The following is a 26,895-nucleotide window of genomic DNA, read 5'->3' on the forward strand; positions in this document are numbered from 1 at the left end:
AAAAAATAAATTTTCAATTTCACAGCATAATTCCACTAAATGCAGCAAGAAAACCTGTGGGGTCAAAATACTCACAATACACTGTGTTCCAAATTATTATGCACATTAGATTTAAGTGTCATAAACATTAAATTATTAGTTTTTCAATTAACTCATGGATGGTATTGTGTCTCAGGCTGGGTTCACACAACCTATTTTCAGACGTATACGAGGCGTTTTTTGCCTCGTTTTACGTCTGAAAATACGCCTCAAATACGTTGTCAAACATCTGCCCATTACTTTCTATGGGTATAACGCTGTATTGTTCCCACGACGCGTAATTTTACGCGTCGTACGGCAATTACGACGCGTAAAATTACGCCTCGTAAAAAGAAGTGCAGGACACTTCTTTGGACGTTTTTGGAGCTGTTTTCTCATAGACTCCAATGAAAACAGCTCCAAAAACGGACGTAAAAAACGCCGCGAAAACGGCGCGAAATACGCCGCGAAAAATGCGAGTTGCTCAAAAAACGTCTGAAAATCAGGGGCTGTTTTCCCTTGAAAACAGCTCTGTATTTTCAGACGTTTTCGGTCACTACGTGTGCACATACCCTTAGGGCTCTTTGGATCATTGTAATCAATCTGAGACACCTGTGGTAATTAGTTTGCCAGGTGTGCCCAATCAAAGGAAAACTACTTAAGAAGGACGTTCCACATTCTTAAGCAGGCCACAGGTTTCAAGCAAAATGGGAAAGAAAAAGGATCTCTCTGCTGCCGAAAAGCATGAAATAGCGCAATACCTTGGACAAGGTATGAAAACATTGGATATTTCAAGAAAACTTAAGCGTGATCCTCGTACTGTGAAAAGATTTGAGGCTGATTCAGAGCACAGACGGGTTCGTTCAGATAAAGGCATAATAAGGAAGGTTTCTGCCAGACAAATTAATAGGATTAGGAGAGCAGCTGTTAAAATGCCATTGCAAAGCAGCAAACAGGTATTTGAAGCCGCTGGTGCCTCTAGAGTCCCGCGAACCTCAAGGTGTAGGATCATCCAGAGGTTTGCAAGTGTGCATAAAGCTATTATTCGGCCACCCCCAAACAATGCTCACAAGCAGAAACGGTTGCAGTGGGCTCAGAAATACATGAAGACTAATTTTCAAACCGTGCTGTTTACTGATGAGTGCCGTGCAACCCTGGATGGTCCAGATGGATGGAGTAGTGGATGGTTGGTGAATGGCCACCATGTCCCAACAAGGCTGCGACGTCAGCAAGGAGGTGGCAGAGTCATGTTTTGGGCTGGAATCATGGGGAGAGAGCTGGTAGGCCCCTTTAGGGTCCCTGACGGTGTGAAAATGACCTCTGCAAAGTATGTAGAGTTTATGACTGACCACTTTCTTCCGTGGTACAAAAAGAAGAACCGTGCCTTCTGTAGCAAAATGATCTTCATGCATGAAAATGCACCATCTCATGCTGCAAAGAATACCTCTGTGTCATTGGCTGCTATGGGCATAAAAGGAGAGAAACTCATGGTGTGGCCCCCCATGTTCCACTGATCTCAACCCTATTGAGAACCTTTGGAGCGTCCTCAAGCAAAATATCTATGAGGATGGGAGGCAGTTCACATCAAAACAGAAGCTCTGGGAGGCTATTCTGACATCCTGCAAAGATATTCAAGCAGAAACTGTCCAAATACTCACAAATTCAATGGATGCAAGAATTGTGAAGGTGATATCAAAGAAGGGGTCCTATGTTAACATGTAACTTGGCCTGTTAAGTTTTTTTTTATTAAAAGAGCTTTTGATTTCTGTAAATATGACCTCCTGATGCTGCAAATTCAACAAATTACCATTTTAGTTCTCTTTACAACCATTAAAATGTTTTAATCTCTGTTGTGCATAATAATTTGAAACAGTGCATTTTGAGTTTTTTTACTTCTAAAAAAAAATCTGTTATCATTAGGAGATTTGTTCAATAAAATTTGCATTATACTCCAACGGTTGAAGATTATACTGACTGTCATTTGCATCGACTATTTAGGGAAATCAGCGAAAAATAACATTTGCATAATAATTTTGGAACGCGGTGTACCACTCGATAAATTCCTTCAGGCGTGTAGTTTCCCAAATGGGGTCACTTTTGAGGGGTTTCCACTGATTCGGTCCCGCAGGCGTTTTGGAATTGTGACATGGTGCTTAACCTGTTAAAGCTCCATGACCTACTATTAGGTCATGCTAAGTAGAGCGTTCGCGCTCCGTGACCTCATAGTAGGTCATGGGAAAACCCGCTCTTCCGCCCCCCTTACAGCACTTTTATGAGCTGTGAAAACTGTTGTCTCGTACAGCAGTTGCCGCAGCTCCTTCAGCGGGCACCAATCACGTTGTCTCCGCCGGTTAACTCCTTAGAAGCCGCGTTCAATAGCGATCGCGGCTTCTTAGGTGTTAAAGCACCGTTGACGTCTCGCGACATTATCGCGGGCGAAGATGGTTACTACGGCATCCGGAGGCCTAACAATGGCCTCCGGCTATGCCATCTACGGAAGCCTAATGGGACCTGACAAAGTCAGGACCCACTATACTTACTATCAGCGAGTAGCTGACAGCTCTAATACACTGCACTACGCAGTGAAGTGTATTAGAATTGCGATCAGGGCCTCCAGCCATCAAGTCCCCTAGTGGGACAAAGTAAAAAAGTAACAATAAGTTGTATGAAAATAAAGAAATAAAAGTTTTAATGTAATAAAAGTAGAAATCCCCCTTTTCCCTTAGCAGTCCCTTTTTGTTAAAAATATAAAAAAATAAAAAAAATAAACTATACATAATTGGTATCGCTGCGTCCGTAACCACCTGAACTACAGAAGTATTTCGTTATTTATCCCGCACGGTGAACGCCGTAAAAAATAATAACATTAAACCATACCAGAATCAAAATTTTTGGGTCACTTGACCTTTCAAAAAATGGAACAAAAAGTCGGATGTACCTAAAAATGATACTGATCGAAACTGCAGTTCGTTATGCAAAAAACAAGCCCACACGTGGCTTTCTTGATGGAAAAATTACAAAGTTATGGTTCTTAGAATATGGCAACACAAACAGGAAATTATTTTTTATAAAAAGTATTTTATCGTGCAAACGCAGTAAGACATAAAAAAAAGATAAACATAAGGTATCGCCATAATCGGATCACCCCGCAAATTAAAGTGAATATGTCATTTATAGTGCACGGTAAACGCTGTAAAAAAAAAAGGAATAAAAAACAATAGCAGAATTGCTGTTTGTTAGTCACCACGCCTCTTAAAAAATAGAATAAATGCTCATCAAAAAGTTGCATGCACCCCATGAAAACTACAATGAATTCCTCAAAGGGTCTAGTTTCCAAAATCGGGTCACTTTTAAGGGGTTTTCCCTGTACTGGTATCTCAGAAGCTCTGCAAATGCGACATGGCGCCCAGAAACCAATCCAACAAAATCTACATGTCAAACAGCGCTCATGCCTTTCTGAGCCCTGCCGTTTGTCCAACCAGCAGTTTATGACCACATGTGGGGTATTGCCGTAATCGGAAGAAATTGCTTTTCAAATGTTGGGTTGTTTTTTTCCTGTATCCTGTGTAGTTTGCCAAATGGGGTAACTTTTGGGGGTTTCAACTGTTTTGGCATCACAAGACCTCTTCAAACCGGACATGGTGGCTAAAATATGATCTAACAAAAAGGAGGCCTTAAAATCCACTAGGTGCTCCTTTGCTTCGGAGGCCCGTGCTTCGGTCCATTAGCACACATGGGCCACATGTGGGATATTTCTAAAAACTGAAGAATCTGGGCAATAAGTATTGAGTTGCGTTTCTCTGGTAAACACTTCTGTTTTACAGAAAAAAAAATGTAATAAAAAGGAATTTCTGACCAAAAAAATTTAATTTGTAAATTTCACCTCTACTCTGCTTTAAATTAATGTGAAACACCTAAAGGGTTAATAAACTTTCTAAATGCTGCTTTGAATACGTTGAGGGGTCTAGTTTCTAAAATAGGGTGTTTTATGGGGGTTTCTAATATATAAGCCCCTCAAAGCCACTTTAGAACTGAACTGGTACCTAAATAAAAAAAAAGAGGCATTTGAAATTGTATTCAAAATATGAGAAATTGCTACTTATGTTCTAAGCCTTGTAACACCCTAGAAAAATAAAAGAATATTAAAAAAATGATGCCAACATATAGTAGACATATGGGAAATGTGAACTAGCAACTATTTTGGGTGGTATAAGGCTGGGTTCACACACCCTATTTACGGACGTAATTCGGGCATTTTAACCTTGAATTACGTCCGAAAATACGTCTCCAAAGCGCCGGCAAACATCTGCCCATTCATTTGAATAAATTCAAATATGTCAGATTTGAAAAATGGGCTCTGAGCCTTAAGTCCCAAACTAGGCTGCGTCCTTAAGGGGTTAAACAACCATTCCAGCAAAGTCTGCATGCCAAGTAGCGCTCCTTCCTTTCTGAGCTCGACCGTGTATCCAAACAGCAGTTTATTACCACATATGGGATATTTACGGAATCGGGAGAAATTGCTTTTCAAATGTTGGGGTGCTTTTTCTCCTTTATGCCTTGTAAAAATTTAAAATTTCTATGTTTTATTGGAAAAAAAATATATATTTTCATTTTTACAAACTAATTCCACTAAATTAAGCAAAAAAAAAAACTTAAAATGCTCACTATACTCCTTAATAAATTCCTTGAGGGATGTAGTTTGCCAAATGGTGTCTTCTTGGGGGTGTTTCCACTGTTTTGGTCCCACAAGACCTCTTCAAACCGGACATGGTGCTTAAAATATATTCTAATAAAAAGAAGGTTTTTAGATATTTCTAAAAACTGCAGAATCTGGGCAATAAATATTGAGTTGTGTTTCTCTGGTAAAACCTTCCGTGTTACCGAAAAAAATAAAATAAATTAAAACATATTTTCTGCAAAAAAAACATTACATTTGCAAGTTTCACCTCCACTTTGCTTTAATTCCTGTGAAATGCCTAAAGAGTTAAGAAACTTTGTAAATGCTGTTTTGAATACTTTTAGGGGTGCAGTTTTTAAAATGGGGTGATTTATAGGGGTTTCTAATATATAAGGCCCTCAAAGTCACGTCAGAACTGAACTGGTCCATTAAAAAAAAGGCTTTTGAAATTTTCTTGAAAATGTGAGAAATTACTGCTAAAGTTCTAAGCGTTCTTGTAACGCCCTGGAAAAATAAAAGAATGTTCAAAAAACGATGCAAAAATAAAGTAGACATATGGGAAATGTAAACTAGTAACTATATTGTGTGGTATTACTATGGGTATGTTCACATGCACAATTAAAAACGGCTGAAAATTACGGAGCTGTTTTCAAAGCAAAACAGCCTCTGATTTTGAGCTGTTTTTAATTAAGAAAAAGTTTATTGAGGCTTTTTTTTAGACGCTTTTGGAGCTGTTTTTTAAATGACCCTATGAAAAACAGCTCAAAAAACGGCTCAAGAAGTTATATTCTCTTTCTTTTTACGCAGCGTCTTTTTACGTGCCGTTTTTTAAAACCGTGGTCTAAAAAAACTCCCCGTATGAATTAAACGCCATTTTTCCCATTCATTACAATGGGAAGCAGTTTGTTGACATTTCACTAGCGTTTTTCAAGGCATATTACGAGGCGTTTATGCCCCGAAATACGCCTGAAAACACTGCGTGTGAACATACCCTTACTGTTTTACAAGCAGATATATTTAAATTGATAAAAATACAAATTTTTGCTTATTTTCTCAGAATTTTGGTGTTTTTCATACATAAACACTAAATGTATAAACCAAATTTTACCACTAACTTAAAGTACAATGTGTCACACGAAAGCAGTCTCAGAATCGCTTGAAAAAAATTAAAGCATTCCAAAGTTATTACCACATGTCAGATTTGGAAAAAATGGTCTAGTCCATTAGGCGAAAACAGGCTGTGTGCTTAAGGGGTTAAATACTTAAACCAATAGTGACCGCCCCATAGTGTTTTTACGGCGGCCACTAATGGGCTTTATTCCGTTGCAATAGCCTTTTTACGGCGCTGCATTGGAAAAAATAAACAGAGCAGGGAGCCGTTAAATCTCCCTGCTCTCAGCCACCAGAGGTAGCTGAGGGCTGGGGGCAGCCCTGCTCTAATGGGTGAGATTGATATCAGTATCGATCTTACCCGTTTAGCCCCTCAGATGCGGCGCTCAATAGAGAGCACCGCATCTGAGTGGTTTTGGAGAGAGGGAGGGAGCTCCCTCTCATCCCACCGACACCCGGCGATAAGATTGCCGGGTGCCGGTGTCTTCTATGGCAGCCGGGGGGCCTTGTAAATGCCCCCAGGACTGCCTGTAGTGTATACCTGCTAGGTCATGCCAGAGGCCTGTCCATAGAGAAGTATTGCAGTGTATAATAAATGCGATCGGAGGATCGCATAGTGAAGTCCCCTAGTGGGACTAGTAAAAAAGTGAAAACAAAGTTGAATAAAAAGTAAAAAAAAAAAAGTGAAAAAAACAAAAAGAAAAAAACACCTTTTCTCCTTACAAACTGCTTTATAATTAAAAAACAAAATAAAGTTAAAAGTTACACATATTTGGTATCACCGCATTTGTAACGACCCCAACTATAAAGTTATTACATCATTTAACCCGCACGGTGAACGTTGTAAAAAAAACAAAAAACATTTCAAAAATTGCTGTTTTCTTTGAATCCTGCCTTAAAAAAAATGTGATAAAAAGTGATCAAATAGTCAACTCCAAAATGGTACCAATAAAAAGTACAAGTAGTCTCGCAAAACAAAAGCCCTCATACAACTGCATCGGCGAAAAAATAAAAAAGTTATGGCTCTTCAAATATGGAGACACAAAAACAAATTATTTTGAAAAAAAATTGTTTTTACTATGTAAAAGTAGTAAAACATAAAAAATCTATATAAATTTGGTATCATTGCAATCGCAACAACCCGCTGAATAAAGTTATTGTATTATTTATACCACACGGTAAACGGCGTAAATTTAGGACGCAAAAAAGTGTGGCAAAATTGCTGGTTTTTTTCTATTCCCCACCCAAACAAAAGTTAATAAAAGTTACTCGATAAATTCTATGTACCCCAAAATGGTGCTATTAAAAATTACAACTTGTCCCGCAGAAAACAAGACTTTATACAGCTATGTCGACGCAAAAATAAAAAAGTTATAGCTCTTTGAATGAGACGATGGAAAAACGTAAAAAGTAGCTTAGTCATTAAGGCCTAAAATAGGCTGCTCATTAAGGGGTTAAATGATAAAAATCAAAAACTACTATACCAGAGAAGCGCTCATATATTGTTGTTCTCTGTCAATATTCTAGCTTGTCTGCTCCTATACAATACACTGGCCGTAATATTGTCTAATGTAGCTCCACAATTTAGTAGAATATAGTTATGCCATGATAAAATGACAAAACGCTTAGCAATTTTGACAATATACCATTTGAAAAAATGATTAGTAACCAATTCAATCCAGATAAAAAGGTCAAAGTACATAAATGTTGGAAGTACCCAGAAGAACCAGCAGAATGTTACTTAGGACTGTTATTTATATATTCATATTTTTGCTAGACCTTTTGCCGTGCTGACACAATGCAAATATTTATGCAAAAGAGTTAGCGTTCACTATAATACACTTTAGGCAGGGTTTTTGTCTGGCGCTTCAAACTTCATGAAAAATGCATTTACAAATGCCAGCATTTTTTAAATATAACATGCAGTTTTTTTACATGCATTTTTGGTGGCATTTTTTATTTATTGTTATTTTGTATAGGCATTTTTCCAGGAATTTCCTATACAGAAGCCTATATAAAAAAATTACAGGAAAAAAATGCCATACCTAGAGCATGTTGTGTTTTGACCCCAAAACGCTACAAAAACACCACAAACCAAAATGCTGTGTTTGTAGGCTATCTCATAACTGGCTATAGACTTTAAAGTAAATCCTGGCCACAGGAAGAAAAAAAGAAAACGTACAAAAAAAATAAGCAGCAAAAAACGCCACCTAAAATGGAAATAACCCTCTCGGGTCTTGCTTTTTCAGCATGATCACAATTCAACAGGAAGAATTATATTAACCTCAACAGCTGTACCATGAAAGATAAAATCCCCCTAAATTAACGTATAGACATGATATGGGTGGAGAATCTCCAAACTAAGTAGCCATGTTGTTTCAGTAGAAAATCGTAACCTGTTCAACCCTGCTCAGAGAGCACCCTTGTTGTATATTGTCGTTGTCTTTTCTTCAAGTTTCCAACACAATACAATAGAAATTGGGTCGTTTTTATAAGTTTTTTTTAGAATGCCTTACCTGGTTCTGTGATTGTCAGCACTTTCTCTCTCCGCCTTAAGCAGCGCTTCTACCTGAGGAAGCAGAGTTCCACTATAAGAGCATTTAGATAGAAGAATCAACAGTCCAAGGCAGAACTTTGCCCCCATTTCTTCTAACTCCTTAGTTCCAATTTGTAAACCCTGTGAAGGATGCAGATGATATGGAAATGAGTAAAGCATAATCCATCTTAAAGATAAACAACCAGCGCTGAACGTGTGCACATTAATTGAACTGAATCCCATGAAATCATTAATAACTTCTACACTTGCATTTAAATGATCCTGCGACTGTTTGCAGATGATCGACCAGCACTATTTATCTCATTGTAAAGATCTTTGAGAACTTTTTTTTACAAGAGGAAAAAGACGAAGTAGACACATGACTTGTTGCTTACTCAAATAAAAAGTGGTAGAAATGAGCAGAGCAGCTACTGCAATCGCATGCCAAGAAGATCATCAATACATCGTAGAGGGCAAAATAACATGAACGGTGTTGGAAATGCTCTGACACCACCGGAGAGATAATAATGTAAAAGCACTGGACATTGTGAAACGTTTATTACTTATTAATCACATTTTCTGTAAATATATTCGAAACGTTTAATGTACGGGTCATTGACATGGAGCAGTCACCGGTACCATATGTGCATAAACGATTGGTAGTGCAATAGTTTTAGGCACATACAGTTTCATTATTGTCGGCAGCACATCCCAGTTCACACAGGGAGATGTATTGCTAAAAAACGATGATTTTACTACCTGCACGAAAGATGCGACAGTCGACAAATTAGTGTTTTCTTGTTTGTCGGCTTATTGGTGGGCATCTTTGCATGGGTCAATGATCGGGAACAAGCCAAACGCCTGATCATCGGCATGTCTGAAAGGTTCTTTAATATAGCAGCTCCTGATATGGGGGAGATTTATTAATACTGTCTTAAAAAAAATTTAACATCAGTTTGATTTTAGTCTTTTATTAAAAACTTTTATATTTATTTGTGTGTTTGTGTGTTACTTTTTTTTATTTTTACACTTTTTCTTCCCTATGGGGGCTGCCATTTTTTACTCCATTTCTGTATGTGTCGATTAACGACACATACAGACATGGAATACGGCAGCTTACAGTCCCATAGTGAATGCAAACGGGGCCCGTTCCATCCACTATGGTGTACGCCGTCTGTGTGGGAACGGCGCATGCGCCGCTCCCACACAGTCCAAGTTGAACTGAGCACCGTCCGGCGCCATTTTCCTGTAGACCGGAAGTCGCGGCTGGACAGTAAGATTACTACTTCCGGTCGCGGCTTCCGGACTTGTGCACTTGGAGCAGCGGCAGCAGACGGAGCGGACGGACCGGAGGGAGCGGTGGCGGCAGGAGCAGGTAAGTGATTTCTATGTATGTTCGTGTTTCAGTGTGTGTTTACTAGTGTATGTAAACCTACTACACTGTGTGTTAGCTCAAAAAATGGCGACACACAGTGTAGGAGGTTTGACTGTTCAATCCCCTCGTTTCTCCCGGCACTAGCCAGGATAAAGGAGGGGGGGATTCTGAGAGCTCACTAGAACGAGGGATTTTTTTCCAATTTTGCAGCATAAAGCAATGTGGTTGCTTTACCACATGCAATGCTGCAATTTTGGGAATTGCTCCATCTAGTGACCAGTGCTGGGAAATATTATAAATTAGAATCTAATTTATAATATTTCCTGACTCGTGAAAAAAATTAAAAAAATTAGAACAATGTTTAATCACCCACACACTAACAACACATTCCCTTTAAATATAGACTTTAAAACTAGACCAGAAAGGCAGAAATCGTAGCAAACTTATCAAAGTGGCGCATGCTGTATGATAAATTTGGCGCGTATAAACATCATGTCCAGGCTGGTAGTAATGTATATTCATTATCAGGACACTGCATTAATGTTACTGTTTGTGTAAGTGACTGCACTAGCGATATAACTATATCGCTAGTGCAGTGTAAATCAATGGAGAGAAGTGCATGACGCTGATTGGTTAGCCTCATACTCTCCTCTGTACAACGCCCACTTGGTCTAAAGCAAAAACATGCCCACTTGGGCATTAAGAAACTCATTAGCATAAAGCTAAAAATCGCTCATAAAGTGGTTTAAAATAGATTGTTTTTCTAAATGAAAAACATTACTGTCACATGCATTACAGCGCCGATCTCCTTATATAGGAGATAGGGCACTTATAATGTGGTGACAGAGCCCCCATTAAACAATAGGTTGCTCTCTTGTACAATTCCATGTGCCAACATTAGTGCAGAGTTTATATTAGCGCAGAATGACATCAGCCACGGGCATCTAGGGATTACAGACAATATTCATTTCTTTATTCTTTATATATCTTGAACTTCTACACACAAAGACATAGCTGAGATAAGCCTATTTAGGTACTTTGCAAGAAGATTTAACATCTGCTTAGCAACGTAATACATAGGAAACAGTTTCTGTGGCCTTGTCATCTACATTTTATTATCCCAGATATTCTAGACACAGTTAAGAATAAAAATTCATGGACTGCAAATTTCTATGTTTAACACTAACACAATGAAGGTCGGGTCACACTCACCCCACTAAGTAAAAGTTGAGGCATCTTTAATCATGGTTATTATTGTTGTGGGTTGATGCATTTTCATTCATAACTACTTTCCATTAGTGAAAATTAATATTAACTTATTATCGTTCATAGTAATGATTCAGCAATAGGTTGTAAATCTAGACTAGACAATGATATCTGACGCTTGTTTATTGCTCATCTTATTACTGATTTATAACTCTCATTGTATTTGTGTTTCACCCACTTGCCAAGTTTTTACATACTATTACAAAGCCAATTACGAGATTCTTTAGTCAGACAGGATTCGTCAGAGGAACACTACACTACAAGAAGAATTGTTAATTTCTGCTACTTAAAGAGGACCCCTCAGTAAGTCAACTGTTTAACTTACCTGAATAGCGCTGTCTCCCTGATTCCAGCACTGTTTTGGCTCCCTATATGCTAATTTGCTGTAGTCAGCCAACAGGGCGTGAACTACACACAGGCTGCCTTGCGCTGATTGGTCAGCATCAAAGCCAGGAAAGCTAGCTCCTCTCCACTGACTAACTGCAAATTAGCATATAAGGAGCCAACACAACAGTGGGCCATATCTTTGTAACGGGGAAAAGTCTGGAAAAAAAGAAGAACAGCGCTATTGAGGTCAGTTTGGACTTTGGGATAGTACACATATTACATTCAAATGACCCATATATTTTAAGATGTTGGCCATCCTCTACACTACACTTAAAGGGGTTTTCCGGTTTTATGTAAATTAAGCGTTATCACTTTGTGTTTCAAATCCTCACAATTTTTAGGATACTTTTTTGCAGTCAGTGACTGAAAACACCCTTGTTTACATCCAGAGGCTACAAACCCCTACATACCTACTATTGCTCTCACCTGAGATATGGATGCAATGGTACAGAGTCTAGAAAATGACCTGTGAGCTAAATAGCCTGGACTACAGACTGATACATTGTAGCAAACTAGCAAAGAAATTTGTACAACTGCTGCTGATCTATTTAGCTCACAGAGCATTGTGTAGACTGGATACATTTGTATCTACTTCTCCTCTGTGAGCAGGACCAGTTATATAGGGTTTTCAACCTGTTAATATAAGCAAGAGTGTTCTTATTCACTGGCAACAAACCAATATTGAAAATGGTGAGGAATTAAAAACAAAGTCTATTAGAAAGCTACAGAACTTTTCATTTATACAGTGATTGAACTTGGTTTACATAATCCAAACTTCAGAATCACAGCCTTTGCCCCAATTAATAAGAGGAACAAACACTTTTCCACTTAGGGCCTCATGCACACGGCCATATTTTGAAAACTGTCATATCAATTATAGAAGTTTCACTTACTAAGTATCTCTGGAGCACAGCATCCTGGTATGATTTCCAAGTATGATTTCCGGCCAATTATCGGGCAAACGAGCGTTCACAGAACGCTCGTTCCCGATAATTGCCCTGTGTAAACAGGGCAACGATCAGTCTATAAACTAGCAAATACTTGTTCATCGGATGATTGCATTGTTTTAAATGCCAAAACTATTATCGTTGTTGGCAGCACATCTCTCTGTGTAAACTGGGAGACGTGCTGCCGGCATGATAGGAGACGAGCAATCATAGTAATGAGCGCTTGTCCGTCCCCATACTAGCTCCTTGTGAAATGAGCAAACGAGGGCCGATCATCGAGCTGTCTCGTTGAGCGGCGCTCGTTTACACAGCCCACGTTGGGCCGTGTAAATGTACCTTAAGGCTAAGACTACATGACTGCTTTGGCTCCTTTGCATCGCTGTGTCACGATGCCAAGGGTTGCTATCCTCCACTTCAGTTGTTTATGGGAACTGAGCTAAAAATCACAGACAGACCAAAGTTTTTATAGACACATTACAAACTCAAGAATTAGTGATAGATAGAATAAGCAGTGATAAGTGACACCTTTTTATAAGTGATCACTTTAGTCCAAAGATGTCATGAAGGAAAAAGTGGTGATTTTTCACAATATGTAATTTATATAGTTGTTATATCATGTACTCATACATTAATTGTTATTTCTCACCCATTGTAGTGTCATCATGCAAAGTTCAACATGGCGTCCAATCTTAATACAGCCTAGCTGTATATACAACAGTGTCTGTGACATTACTCCAAGGCTACATTCACACAACAGTGAAAAACGGCCGTGCGATGGCTGTTTTTGTAACGGCCGTCACACGGCCGTTTTCAGAACAATAGAGTTCTATGGGTGTATTAACACATAGAACGATAGTGCCGCTGATAGCGCAGATGTAGTTCCTTGTAGGAAGTGGAATCCCCGGCCAACGCTCTGGCTAGGGGATTCCACTACTGGAGAAGCCACTGGCGTTACTGTCCATATATAGACAGTGACATCAGTGGCTACCTCTGAAATCTCCTGCCAGAGTGGAATCCCCGGCTGATGCTCTGGCCAGGGGATTCCGCTACTGGAGAAGACATGTGCTATCTACAATGAAGGGTGCTATCTACAGTGGGTGGTGGTGCTATCTACAGTGGGGTGTGGTGCTATCTACAGTGGGGGGGTGGTGCTATCTACAGTGGGGGTGGTGCAATCTACAGTGGGGAGTGGTGCTATCTACAGTTCGGGGTTGGTGCTATCTACAGTGGAGGTGGTGCTATCTATAAAGGGGGGTTTGTGCTATCTACAGGGGTGTGGCGCTATCTAGATGGACACTGTGGCACTATATGGAGGTGTGACACTATCTACAGGGGACACTGTTGTGCTATCTACATGGACACTGTGACACTATGAGGGCACTGGCACTTTATATGTGGTCACTATGTCACTTTATATGTGGGCACTGTGGCACTATTTGCAGTGGGCACTCTGGGGCACTATGTTGGCACTATCTACAGTGTCATTGCAGCACTATCTACATGGGAACTGTGGTGTTTTCAGGGGATTTGGACAATAAAACCAACAAATTAAATCCATACTTTTTTTTTTAATGGCCATGAAAAACGGATGGCAAACGGCCATTAAAAACAGACAGACGGACTGGAAATGGATTTAAATTTGGAGACACACTGATGCAAAATGGCCATGAAAAACTGACAGTTTAATGGCCATGTTTTTTTTCACTGTTGTGTGAATATAGCCTAAAGGACTATACATGCACCGCTATTAATGCGAACAACCTAAATACAGGAAGTGCAGAAATATTACATATATCATTTAATTAGTTCATGTCTTGTTAAACACTTAAAATAATGGAATTCATCAAACAGGGAGCTGTAAACTCTGCACATCAAATCTGTGAGATATTAAACTAGCAGCAGATAATACTTAGGGACAGATAAACAGCAGAAATGTAAATGTTAGCCGCATTTACTAGCATACAGTAGACTAAATGATTCCCTTGGCCCTCGAGAGATAAAACCCCAGGTGGGCATTCATGCATTAATAAACTGTCTGTCTCCTGCAATTAGGCCAGCCGATTTTAAGCCATTGTTCACACAGTGTATATTTATCACTTCAATCTGAAATGTTGGATTGCAAAAAATAACAACACTCATGATGCCTGGCACTGGCTGCTTGAATTATATATGATCGCCTGCAGAAAGCATTAACAACTCCTTGGTTCTCTCAAAGCTCGTATATCAAAGCTGTTTTGTGCACCTGTTGCTCCCAGGAGTGGAGTGCGGATCAGAGACCTGTAGAAACCTCGCACTAATTTATCAGCAGCAAATAACCGAGGAGAAGTACAGGAGTAAATGAACACTACAGTCTGCGCAGCGAATGATGCTCATTAAAATATCAGTCTACTATCATTTTCTATGACCTCCAAGGTTACAAGCAATCCTAGCATCTCACCTGCTGCCATACACTCTGGATGTTGTTCATAGAGGATAAGGATTAGCACTAGAGTTCTTTGCGCTTTATTAGGGCTCATGCACACAGACAACCCATGTGTACGAGTGCTGTAAAGCTGCACAATATGTCCCTACGCATTCATTTTATGGTCCCATGGGCATTCAGTGTGCTGCCATAATTCAACAGCATTTCCGCCACGTCTGAATGTGCCCTTACACAGGCAGATTTTGACTAATGCAGTGAGCGCTGATCAACGAGACAGCTCGTTGATCGGCGCTTATTTGCTCCTGTCACACGGAGCTATGGATGGAGACAAGCGGTCGTTACTCCGATCGATCGTCCCCATACATTATTATCATGTCGGCAGCGCGTCTCCCTGTTTACACAAGGAGATGTACTGCCGACAACGAGAATATTTTACTTTTTAAAACGATACTATCAGCCGATGAATCAGCGTTTGCGCGTTCATCTGCTGATCGCTGCCCAGGGCAATTATCGGTAATGAGCGTTCTATGAACGATAATTGCCCAGTTTAAAACCCTCTTTACAGGAATGAAATGGACTATCTATCTATCTATCTATCTATCTATCTATCTATCTATCTATCTATCTATCTATCTATCTATCTATCTATCTATCTATCTATCTATCTATCTATCTATCCATCTGCAGTATTTATATATTTGTCTGTCTGTCTGTCTGTCTATATCTGCAGTGTCTGTCTGTCTATCTATCTATATGTTTATTTGTCTGTCTGTCTCTCTGTCTATCTATCTATCTATCTATCTATCTATCTATCTATCTATCTATCTATCTATCTATCTATCTATCTATCTATCTATCTATCTATCTATCTATCTATCTATCATATATGTAAGGCTTCGTTCACATTTGCGTTGGGACTCTGTTCATGGGTTCCGTCTGAGCTTTCGGTCAGGGGAACCCATGAACAGAATCCAAATTGAAACAAACGGAATCCATAGGTTTATTTTTGCATCACCATTGATTTTAAGGGTATGTTCACACCTGGAGTCAGAAACATCTGAAAATACTGAGCTTTTTCAAGGGAAAACAGCTCCTGATTTTCAGACGTTTTTTTAAGCCACTCGCGATTTACGCTTTTTTTTTCGCTGCGTTTTTTATGGCCGTTTTTGGAGCTGTTTTCCATAGAGTCAATGAAAAACGGCTCAAAAAAAGTCCCAAGAAGTGACCTGCACTTCCTTTTCGCGGCAGTTTTTTTACGCTGCCGTTTTGAAAAACGGGCGTGAAAACCGCCGCGAAAAATGCTCTGTTTCCGAATTTTTTTGCTGTTTTTCAGCCCGAAAAATCGCCGAAAATAGGCCGTGTGAACATACCCTTATGGTGACGGATCCAGTGCACATGGTTTACGTTTGTCACCGTTGTGCAAGGGCCCTGTCGTTTTGACGGAATCAATACCGTATTCGACTGTGCTATTCATTCCGTAAAAGGACGGAACCCTTACACAACGGGTGCAAACGGAAACCATTTGCACTGGATCCGTCACCATTGAAACCAATGGTAATGCAAATGGAAACCAGTTTTGTCACCAGTTTATAACTTCCCTATCTCCTACCTAATCTAATAGGCGCATTGATAAGTACTGTTTTTTTTGTTGTTTTTTTAAAAAAAACTTTTATTTTTGACAAAGTTATGAACATTTTAAGATTTATGCAAGTTTGTTCTTAATGCCGAACTGGCCGTTTTTTTTTACTTTTGACCAAGTGGGCGTAGTAAAGAGAAGTGTATGACGCTGACCAATCAGCGTCATACACTTCTCTTCATTCATGTCCAGCTGTACTCACAGCACAGCGTGATCTCGTGAGATCATGCTGTACTGTCACTTACTCCCACAGTAACTTCACCGGAGAGTCGGGAGAATGACCAGACATCGACTCCTGGCTCCAGCGAGATCACGCTGTGCTGTGAGTACAGCTGGACATGAATCAGAGAAGTTTATGACGCTGATTGGTCAGCGGCACACACTTTTCTTTGCAACGCCTACTTGGTCAAAAGTAAAAAAAGACGCCCAGTTGGGCATTAAGAACAAATTTGCTTAAATCTTAAAATGTTCATAACTTTGTCAAAAATAAACGTTTTTAAAGAAAACCACAAAAGACATTACTTCTCTACAGACCTATATCAAAGCACCTATTAGATTAGGTGGGAGATAGGGCAGTTATAAACTGGTGACAGAGCCTCTTTAAGTGAAGTTTTAGGCCGGATTTACACGAGCGTGTGCGTTTTGCGCGTGCAAAAAACGCGGCGTTTTGCGCGTGCAAAAGGTACTTAAAAGCTCCGTGTATCAGACGCGTAAGATGCGTGGCTGCATGATTTCCGCGCAGCTGTCATTATTATGACCCTCTGTTTGGATGTTTGTAAACAGAAAAGCACGTGGTGCTTTTCTGTTTTCATTCATACTTTTTACTGCTGTTGCGCGAATCACGCGCGTCACACGGAAGTGCTTCCGTGTGCTGCGCGTGATTTTCACGCACCCATTGACTTCAATGGGTGCGTGATGGGCGAACAACGCACAAATATAGGACATGTCAGGAGTTTTACGCAGCGGACACACACTGCGTGAAACTCACGGACAGTTTGCACGGCCCCATAGACCAATATAGGTCCGTGCGAGGCGCGTGAAAATCATGCGCGTTGCACGGACGTATTACACGTTCGTCTATATAAGCCCTTAAGATCAATATTCCACTGAGTACTGTTAGGGCACGGCCAGATGTGGCGGAATTGCTGTGGAATTCCGCTGCGGACAGTCTGCTGCAGAAATCCGCAGCGGAGCGTTTTCTACATTGGTTTCCACACCTTTTTAGTTATGTTCGTGCAGACGTGGCGGAAAACTCTGCTGTGACCATAGGCTGCGGTGCGGAATTTGGTGTCCGCGGCATACACTGGCTGTTGTGGACTTGTTGCGGACTTGTTGCGGACTTGTTGCGGACTTGTTGCGGACTTGTTGCGGAATTTCTCCATTGACTTCAATGGAGTTTCAAAATGACGCAATGAAATCGGCAGATGTTATGTGTGTTCATTCTGGCTGGACCTATGTGTTTCGAGGTCTAAAGCCAGACTGAGTTGGAATGTTTTAAAAGAGAGCAGGATGAACTCTTCACCTGCATCCGCAACGACTAATCCACAGCAATTTACTTCACATTTTAGGCAAAGGTGCAAAGGAATTTGCACGCAGATTATGTGCAGCATTGATGCGGACAGTGTCTGTAGAAATACGCCACGTCTGGCCATGCCCTTAGGCTGGGTTCACACAGAGTTTTTTGCAGGAGGAAAATCTGCCTTAACCCCTTCCCGACATCCGCCGTATATATACGGCGCTGCCGGGAAGGTGTTCCCGCAAAGCGTAGTACAGTTACATCGCGGTGATGGTGCAGGCTCAGAAGCAGAGCCGGCACCATCACCGCGGGGTGACAGCTGTATTATACAGCTGGTACCCTCCTGTATCTGGCATCCTCCTGTATCTGGCACCCTCCTGCCCTCCAGGCATCCTCCTTTAACTGCCAGGACCGGAGCTATTCTCCGATCCGGCTGATTAACCCCTCAGATGCTGCGCTCAATAGTGACGCAATCGCTGGGTTGCTGTGGCAATCGGACGCCAGAAAATGGCGTCTGAGTCGGCCTTGTACGGGAGCCTGCGGCGCGTCCTCATAGGCTTGCTGTCAGTGAATAACTGACAGCACTAATACACTGCACTACATATGTAGTGCAGTGTATTAGAGTAGCGATCGGCGCATCAGGCCCTCAAGTCCCCTAGTGGGACAAGTCCAAAAAGTAATAAAAAGTTAATAAAAATGTGGTAAAACAATAAAAACACACACATTTCAAATAAAAATAAAGCTAAACTGACTTTTTTCCCATAGTAAGTCTTTTATTATGGGAAAAACTGTAAAAATTTAAAAAACTATACATAATTGGTATCGCCGCGTCCGTAACGACCCAAACTACAAAACTATTATGTAATTTATCCCGCACGGTGAACGCCGTAAAAAAACCACATGAAAAACAACGCCAGAATCTTTGTTTTTAGGTCACATCTCCTTCCAAAAAAATGCTATAAAAAGTGACCAAAGTCACATTTACTCCAAAATAGTACTAATAAAAACGAAAATCCGTCCCGCAAAAAATAATCCCTGACACCGCTTTGTGCACGCAAAAATAAAAAAGTTATGAGCTTAGAATATGGCGACACAGAAAACAAATGATTTTATAAAAAAAGTGATTTTATTGTGCAAAAGCTGCAATACAAAAAAAAAACTATATAAATTTGGTATCGCCGTAATCGTATCGACCCGCAGAATAAAGCTAACATGTAATTTATGGCGCACTGTGGATGCCGAAAAAAAACCCAATAAAAAACTATTCCAGAATTCCAAAAAATGAAATAAAAAGTGATCAAAAAGTCGTATGTGTTCTAAAATGGTACCAATAAAATCTACAGCCCGTGTCGCAAAAAACAAGCCCGCACACCGCTCTATCAACTGAAAAATAAAAAAGTTATGGCACTAGTAATGCGGTGATGAAAAAAACATCTCAATGCGCAGGCCGGAGGGGAACATTCCTTCAGTTTCAGGGCCCTAGTATTTAGGAACTAGGAAAGGGAAGGGACATAGCACATCCGCTGGAAGCGAGAGTGCCCGTATTATACCGCAACACTATCCCAGCAATATTTCCCAAACTACGAAGGAGAAAAAGTCCCCAAAAGGTGCAGAGCGTTACAAAAGGGGGATAAGAAAGAAAACCGTTTATCAGTGTGACATCGGCCTGTGCATAACGGATCGCTTCACAGCGTAACACATATCTATGGATAATTGTATTATTTACCCCATTATTATGCCCTCTTATTATGCCCTGATGTACTCCGCACAGATTACATATGCCACCACATTATAAACGGAAATACCAGCAAAACGCCAAACAGAACTATTACCAAGCAAAATCCATGCTCAAAATGGCCCTTCTTAGCCCTACAGTGTGCCCAAACAGCAATTTATGGCCACAAGTAAGGCATTACCATACCCGTGAGAACCCGCATAGCAATATATGGGGTAAGATTATCTAGGGGCCCAACGTATTGTGCGATGAATTGGCAGATCAGTCGAAGAATTGCAATTTTCACTTTGCACCATCCACTGAGTATTCATTTCTGAAAAACACCTGTGGAGTCTAAATTCTCACTACTCCCCTTGATAAATGCCTTTAGGGGTGTAGTTTCTAAAACGGGGTCACTTTTGTTTGGTACATCAGTGGTTTTGCAAATGCAACATGGCGTCCGCAAACCATTCCAGCAAAATCTACGCTCCAAAAGATAAATACCGCTCCGTTTCTTCTGAATGCTCCCATATACGTAAACAGCTGATTATAACCACATATGGGGTGTTACCGTACTCGGGAGAAATTGCTACAAATGTTGGGGTGCTTTTTCTTCTCTATTCCTTGTAAAAATGAAAAATGTTGATCTAAAACTACATCTTGTTGGAAAAAAAATTATTTTTCATTTTCATGGCTTAATTCTAATTAATTCAGCAAAAAACCTTTGTGATTAAAATTTCACTATACGCCCAGATGATTCCTCAGGGGGTGCAGTTTCCCAAATGGAGTGACTTTTGGGGTGTTTCCACTGTACTAGTACTACAGGGGCTCAGCAAATGTGACATGGCGCCCAGAAACCATTCCAAAATCCAAATGGTGCTAGTTCCATTCTGAGCCCTACCGTGTGTCCAAACAGATGTTTGTGACCACATGTGGGGTGTTGTTTTACTCGGGAGAAGTTGCTTTACAAATATTACAGTGCTTTTTCTCCTTCAGTCCTTGTGGAAATGAAAAAAAAATACCTAAACCTACATTTTCATTGAAAAAAATTTAGATTTTCATTTTTACGGCCTACTTCCAATAAGTTCTGTAAAAAACCTGTGCGGTCAAAATGCTCACTATACCCCTAGATAATTTCCTCATGGGGTGTAGTTTCCAAAATGGGGTCACTTGTTGGGAGTTTACACTGTTTTGTCCCCTCAGGGGCTTTGCAAATGCAACATGGCCTCCGCAAACCATTCCTGCTAAATTAGAGTTCCAAAAGCCAAATGGCGCTCTTTCCCTTCTCAGCCTCGCCGTGTGTCCAAACAGCCGTTTATTACCACATGTGGGGTACTGTTTTACTCGGGAGAAATTTCTTTACAAATTTTATGCTGCTTTTTCTCCTTTAGTCCTTGTGGAAATGAAAAAAAACTATCTAAACCTACATTTTATTTGAAAAAATGTAGATTTTCATTTTCACAGCCTACTTCCAAAAATTTCTGCAAAAAACCTGTGGGGTCAAAATGCTCACTATACCCCTAGATAATTTCCTCAAGGGGTATAGTTTCCAAAATTGGGTCAATTGTTGGGGGTTTCCACTGTTTTGTCACCTCAGGGGCTTTGCAAATGTGACATGGCCTCCGCAAACCATTCCTGCTAAATTTGAGCTCCAAGAGCCAAATGGCGCTCTTTCCCTTCTAAGCCCTGCCGTGTGTCCAAACAACCGTTTATTACCACATGTGGGGTATTGTTTTACTCGGGAGAAATTGCTCTACAAATTTTGTGGTGCTTTTCTACTTTAGTTCTTTTGGAAATGAAAAAAAATTAGCTAAACCTACATTTTATTTGAAAAAATGTAGATTTTCATTTTCATGGCCTACTTCCAAAAATGTTTGCAAAAAAACTGGTGGGTCAAAATGCTTGCTACACCCCTAAATAAATTCCTCGAGGGGTGTAGTTTCCCAAATGGGGTCACTTTTGGGGGGTTCCACTGTTTTAGTTCCACAAGACGTGTTCAAAACTGACATGCTGCCTAAAATATATTCTAATAAAAAGGAGGCCCAAAATCCACTACTAGTGTGCTACTTTTGCTTCGGATGCCGGTGCTTCAGTCCAGTAGCAAACTAGAGCCACATGTGGGATATTTCCTAAAACTGCAGAACCTGGGCAATAAATATTGAGTTGCATTTCTTGGGTAAAACCTTCTGTGGTACAAAAAAAATGGATTCAAAATGAACTTCTGGAAAAAAATAATGAACTTTGTAAATGTCACCTCTACTTTGCCTTAATTCCTGCGCAATGTCTAAAGGGTTAAGAAACTGTCTAAATGCTGTTTTGAATACTTTGAGGGGTGCAGTTTTTAAAATGGGGTGACTTATTGGGGGTTTCTAATATCTAAGTACCTCAAAGTCACTTCACAACTGAACTGGCCCCTGTAAAAATAGCATTTTGATATTTTCTTGAAAATGTGAGAAATTGCTGCTAAAGTTCTAAGCCTTGTAACGTCCTAGAAAAATAAAATTATGTTCAAAAAATGATGCCAATCTAAAGTAGACATATGGGGGATGTTAGTTAGCAACATTTGTGTGTGGTATAACTGCCTGTCTTACAAGCAGATACATTTAAATTGAGAAAAATGCAAATTTTTGCAATTTTTCGCTAAATTTTAGTGTTTTTCACAATTAAATACTGAATGTATCGGGCAAATTTTGCCAGTAACATAAAGTCCAATGTGTCACGAGAAAACAGTCTCAGAATCGCTTGGATAGGTAAAAGCATTCCGGAGTTATTACCACATAAAGTGAAACATGTCAGATTTGAAAAATGTGGCTCTGTCAGGAAGGTCAAAAGTGGCCAAAGAGGGAAGGGGTTAAAATTCAGTTTGGAATTTTGAGGCAGATTTTGCACTGCCTGCACGCCGATTTTCACTGCGTTTTTCACCCGCGGCCATTGAGCACTGCGGGCAAAAAACGCCGCGAAATACGCTTTCTCTGCCTCCCATTGATGTCAATGGGAGGTCAGAGGCGTAAACGCCGGAAGATAGGGCATGTCCCTTCTTTTTAAAAAAAACGCCTTCGCCTCCCATTGAAATGAATAGGAGCCATTTTCGGCCGTTTTTTGGCGCGTTTTCCAACACAGTTTCCACGTCAAAAAAATCATCAAAAAACTCTGTGTGAACTCCCCTTAAGGATTTGAAGAACAGCATTCTAAAAATGGATGAAATTTCTTTCAACACAAGTATTGCCCTACATCTACAGATTAATAAGCCACTTGAAATAAGCCATTTTCGATCTATTTATTAAGATCAATGATTTAGCTGAAAATTATAAAATATACAATAACATACACAAAATATGCAATAAAATAGATGAATGGACAAACAACAGCACTTTAAAAAAGGAAACAGGAAAATGTACGTACAGGATGCTACAGTAAGGGATTATAATGTACATTGCCATATTACAGCCGATACAACTTCTGAATTGTTTGGAGGGGCACCCATAGTTTTAATATGAATTTGATAGAAAACATATGTTGGCATGTTCCGTTGGATACCGTATTAACAAGATATTCTTCCCTGGGGACAGTGCTCATAGGGAGAATAATCCTGTAAGACAGTGGTGCAAGTAGCACTATACGGTGGCACATGAGTCCTTGTAGGTCCATACTACAGAGTCGCAGGGACTCCATCTGCTGCTGCTGCTGTACAGCCAGATACACACAGGACCTGCTGTCAGCATAGCCGTCAGTTCAGATAAACTTACGGAATCTGCATTGAACGGAATGATACAGCTTCTACAGTATGTACACAGGACAAATAGAAGCTGTATCTTAAATAGTAAAAACATTTTTTAATAAAAGCCAATTTAAAAATTGGTTAAATTTAGATAAAACATTGATTTATTAAAGGAAAAAAAACATTTTCTTCAAAGGTGTAGATAGCCTTTAAGACATAGGACAGGCCCAATGATGTTCCTTGAGTATCACAGGAAAATCCACAATGCTTAGATGATCTGTAAAACGACTCAATTGCATATGAAGAGACTGAATTTAAACATGGTCCATTAAAAGAGAGGCAAATGATTAACAAAGAGCTTTGATTTTACATTTTTGAGCATTTTAAATGACCCTTATGCTTTGATTTTGTAACAAATTTGCACTAAATATTCAGAAAAACCATCTGCAGCCAGAATATTCAATACAGCTGTCTCTTCTGCGTGCCTTTCTGCTTAATATGCTGAGCCACCGTAACTGTGGGAATACAGATCAACAACAATGCAAAATGCTACTATTCACTGGAAGATCGTGTCCTGAAATTCTTACTATGATTTAAATAATGGACATATACATGTCTAAAAGAAGCTCAAGGCGGCTTATTTCATAATGTGCAAGGCAAAATGATAATATGGCATGATTACTTCAGCTGCCATTTGCATATGATTACATATAATGCCTTTTACTATGGTAATGAGCATCCTTAACTCCTTTGAGAGATATACATCACACTAAGTATGTGGACCAGTATCTTACGTTAACAGGTTCCTGGTTTACCACCAGAAACCATTTTCAAAGACAAATACGGGTCAAGAACATCATATATTCTATTGGTCTCCCAGCTGGTGTAAAATATTATGGGAAAGGAGAGAGGAGGAATTTTCAGGTGTAAAATATAAAGCAGAAGCAAAATACAGACAGCGATAATCTAAAGTGGTTTATTAGGTTGCATCTGGTAGATCTAACAGTACATCATTACAATAATGTTATGTTATTGGTGAATTGTGAATTTATTTAATTGCTTAGAGCTAATGTGGTTTATATTGAGGATAATAGGAGACCATTAAGCTACAGGGGGTATAATTGGCCAATTTTTGTGATAGCTCAATTCTTAAATAACCAGTGCTTTGCCGCTGAGGTATTCAGTTCATTATGTTTTACCTGAGGGGTTAAGGAGAAATAAGAGAGAACAAATATTGTAAAAGTTAAGCACACCACAAAGTATTTAACCTCACATCACATTATTGTCTGGAATATGTAACAAAACAAATTTAATATGAAAACAATGTGCTGTGGGAGGTTCAGCTTGGAGCAATTCTACAGATCAAAAAAAAAAGAGGTCATAAAGCTGTGTGAATACACCCTAAGGCCGGGTTCCCAAGGTTCATACGCTGCGTAAAAATCACGCAGCGTGTCCAACCTGGAACCCACAGAATGTGGTGCGGTTTTTCGAACTGAATTTCCGCTGTGAAAGAAAGCCGATCATACTTACCCCCTCCATCTTCTCTGCACGTAGTCCGGCCTCCTACGATGACGTTGCAGGCCATGTGACACTGTAGCCTGTGATTGGCTGCAGCGGTCACATAGGATAAAACGTCATCTCAGCAGGCTAGACTGCAGGAAGGAGGGCATTCTGGGTAAGTATAATTTATTTTTTGTTTTCCGTAGTTGCGATTTTTATGGCGTAATCGCTGCGAATACACCGCAAAAGTCGCAACACTTGGCTTTCTGTTTCAGGATTCACATCCCCATTGAATTCAATGGGGAAAACCCGCAACACAAAATCAGCTAAAACGCAGCATAAATTGACATGCTGCGGAATTAAATTCTGCACCGCAAGTCAATTTATTAACATTTACGCTGCATTTGTTTTCCACAGCATGGGCAACTTTATAGGTGGCTCTCATAGTTACTCGCTATTGATTCCACACTGTTACTACTGTACAACGTATCAGGCCTAGCACAGGGATTCCAGTTTTTTATTTGTATTTTGGACAAAAAATAGTCAGCATTAGAAAGCTGCCATCAAATAACTTCTTTGCTATTTCAATAGTTCCAGTTTGTATGAATCTATTAATAACATGAAATTTTTTTTTTTTTTAAATGCCATTTACAATAATAAAGAGGAAATGTAAGAATTCCCTTCACTTTGATAAGAACAAACAGCAAGAATTTTTGTGTGTCGCAGCACTTGAATAAATTTGAAAAATATATTTTAAGGTCATTTTGTGTGATTGTCCTGAATATGTGAAAGTAATAGGAAAAGTGTGAATTTTTTTCTGACAAGGTTTCCTTAACAAGTGACAGGCAATAAAAGCTTTCTACATTCATTTAATACACATAAGTATACCTTACTAGAGTATAATGAGAATTGAAAAATAAATTGTAAGTCCTAAAAAATGGTGCAGCAAGAAAAAAAAAACACAAAGCAAAAAAGAACTTCAGTATGTAACTGTTTTTTCTGATGATCAACACTAAAGTAACACATTGTATCAAATATTTGAATTGTGGCTTTCAAGGGTCTCCTGCAGTTTTAAAGGGGGTTTTCCCTCAACATACAATAGTGGCATAGCGTTTGGTCCGACCACTTGGACCTTTACCAATGCCTAATAAACAGTCTCATTCAAGTATTTCCACAGAAGTGGCGCTGTGTAGGTGAAGGGTCCTCTGCACTTTTGCTACAGCTGCTGCTCTTTCATTATTTATCCTAGTGATACGCCATCAATGTTTGTGGTGAAAAACCCTTTAAATACCAATGCTTAGTAAATATTTGGTTAACACTACTCATGTTAAAGGGGTCATCCAAGATTTACACATTGATAGCCTATCCTTAGAAAAGGCCATCAATGTTTTATTGGTGGGGCTCCGACTTCTGGGACCTCTGCTGATCAGCAGAATCAGGGGGCCACGTCCCCTTTATTGTTTATGCAGATTAATCAGCTAGTTTATACGTTGTGTTTTCCAATGCAGCTTTTTCCATTCACTTCAATTGGACTGAATGTGACAAAGCTGCAGTACAAGGCACAGCCACCAATACAGATGAGCCACTGTGAGCAAAAATCGCTGTCACTTCATTGTGCTGATCAGTGGGGGAACCTAGGTCAGACCACCACCGATCAAACATAAGAATAGGCCATTTTGTTTAGGTCCCGGATACCCCCCCCCCTTAACGACATCTGCCATACATGTAGGTTGTATGTGCACTACTACAAGATGGCGCGGGCCAAGTTGCTGAGCCTGCGTCATATGTGATAGTGCCGGATGTTTCAAACAGCTGACACCCTGCCTGCAATGGCCAGGATCGCAAATACCAATTATGTGTAGCTTTTTTTTCTTCTAGCTTTTCCATAATAAAGCATTTTGTAAGGGGAATAAATTGTATTTAAATTTTTTTTTTTACTTGGGATTTTTCATTTACTTACTAGTAACTTTATTAAATATTTTTGACTTTTTTTTTAGCCCCACTATTAGACTTTACTATGCGTTTAATTGCTTTTATAATACACTGCAATAATGTGTCCTGGGGCTGCAGAT

The 26,895-nt window shown here is 39.7% G+C and overlaps 1 protein-coding gene across 1 annotated transcript in view; it reads right to left on the reverse strand.

The window, feature by feature from the left end:
• Window positions 1-26,895, reverse strand: part of AGBL1 (AGBL carboxypeptidase 1) — a 560,672-nt gene that overhangs the window by 218,879 nt on the left and 314,898 nt on the right. The window contains exon 20 of the mRNA XM_075855278.1: window positions 8,323-8,483. Within this exon, the coding sequence (XP_075711393.1) occupies window positions 8,323-8,483 (161 nt within the window). The remainder of the gene's footprint in view (window positions 1-8,322; window positions 8,484-26,895) is intronic.

This window comes from Rhinoderma darwinii, chromosome 3 (assembly GCF_050947455.1).
Source record: "Rhinoderma darwinii isolate aRhiDar2 chromosome 3, aRhiDar2.hap1, whole genome shotgun sequence".
Lineage (NCBI taxonomy): Eukaryota > Metazoa > Chordata > Amphibia > Anura > Rhinodermatidae > Rhinoderma > Rhinoderma darwinii.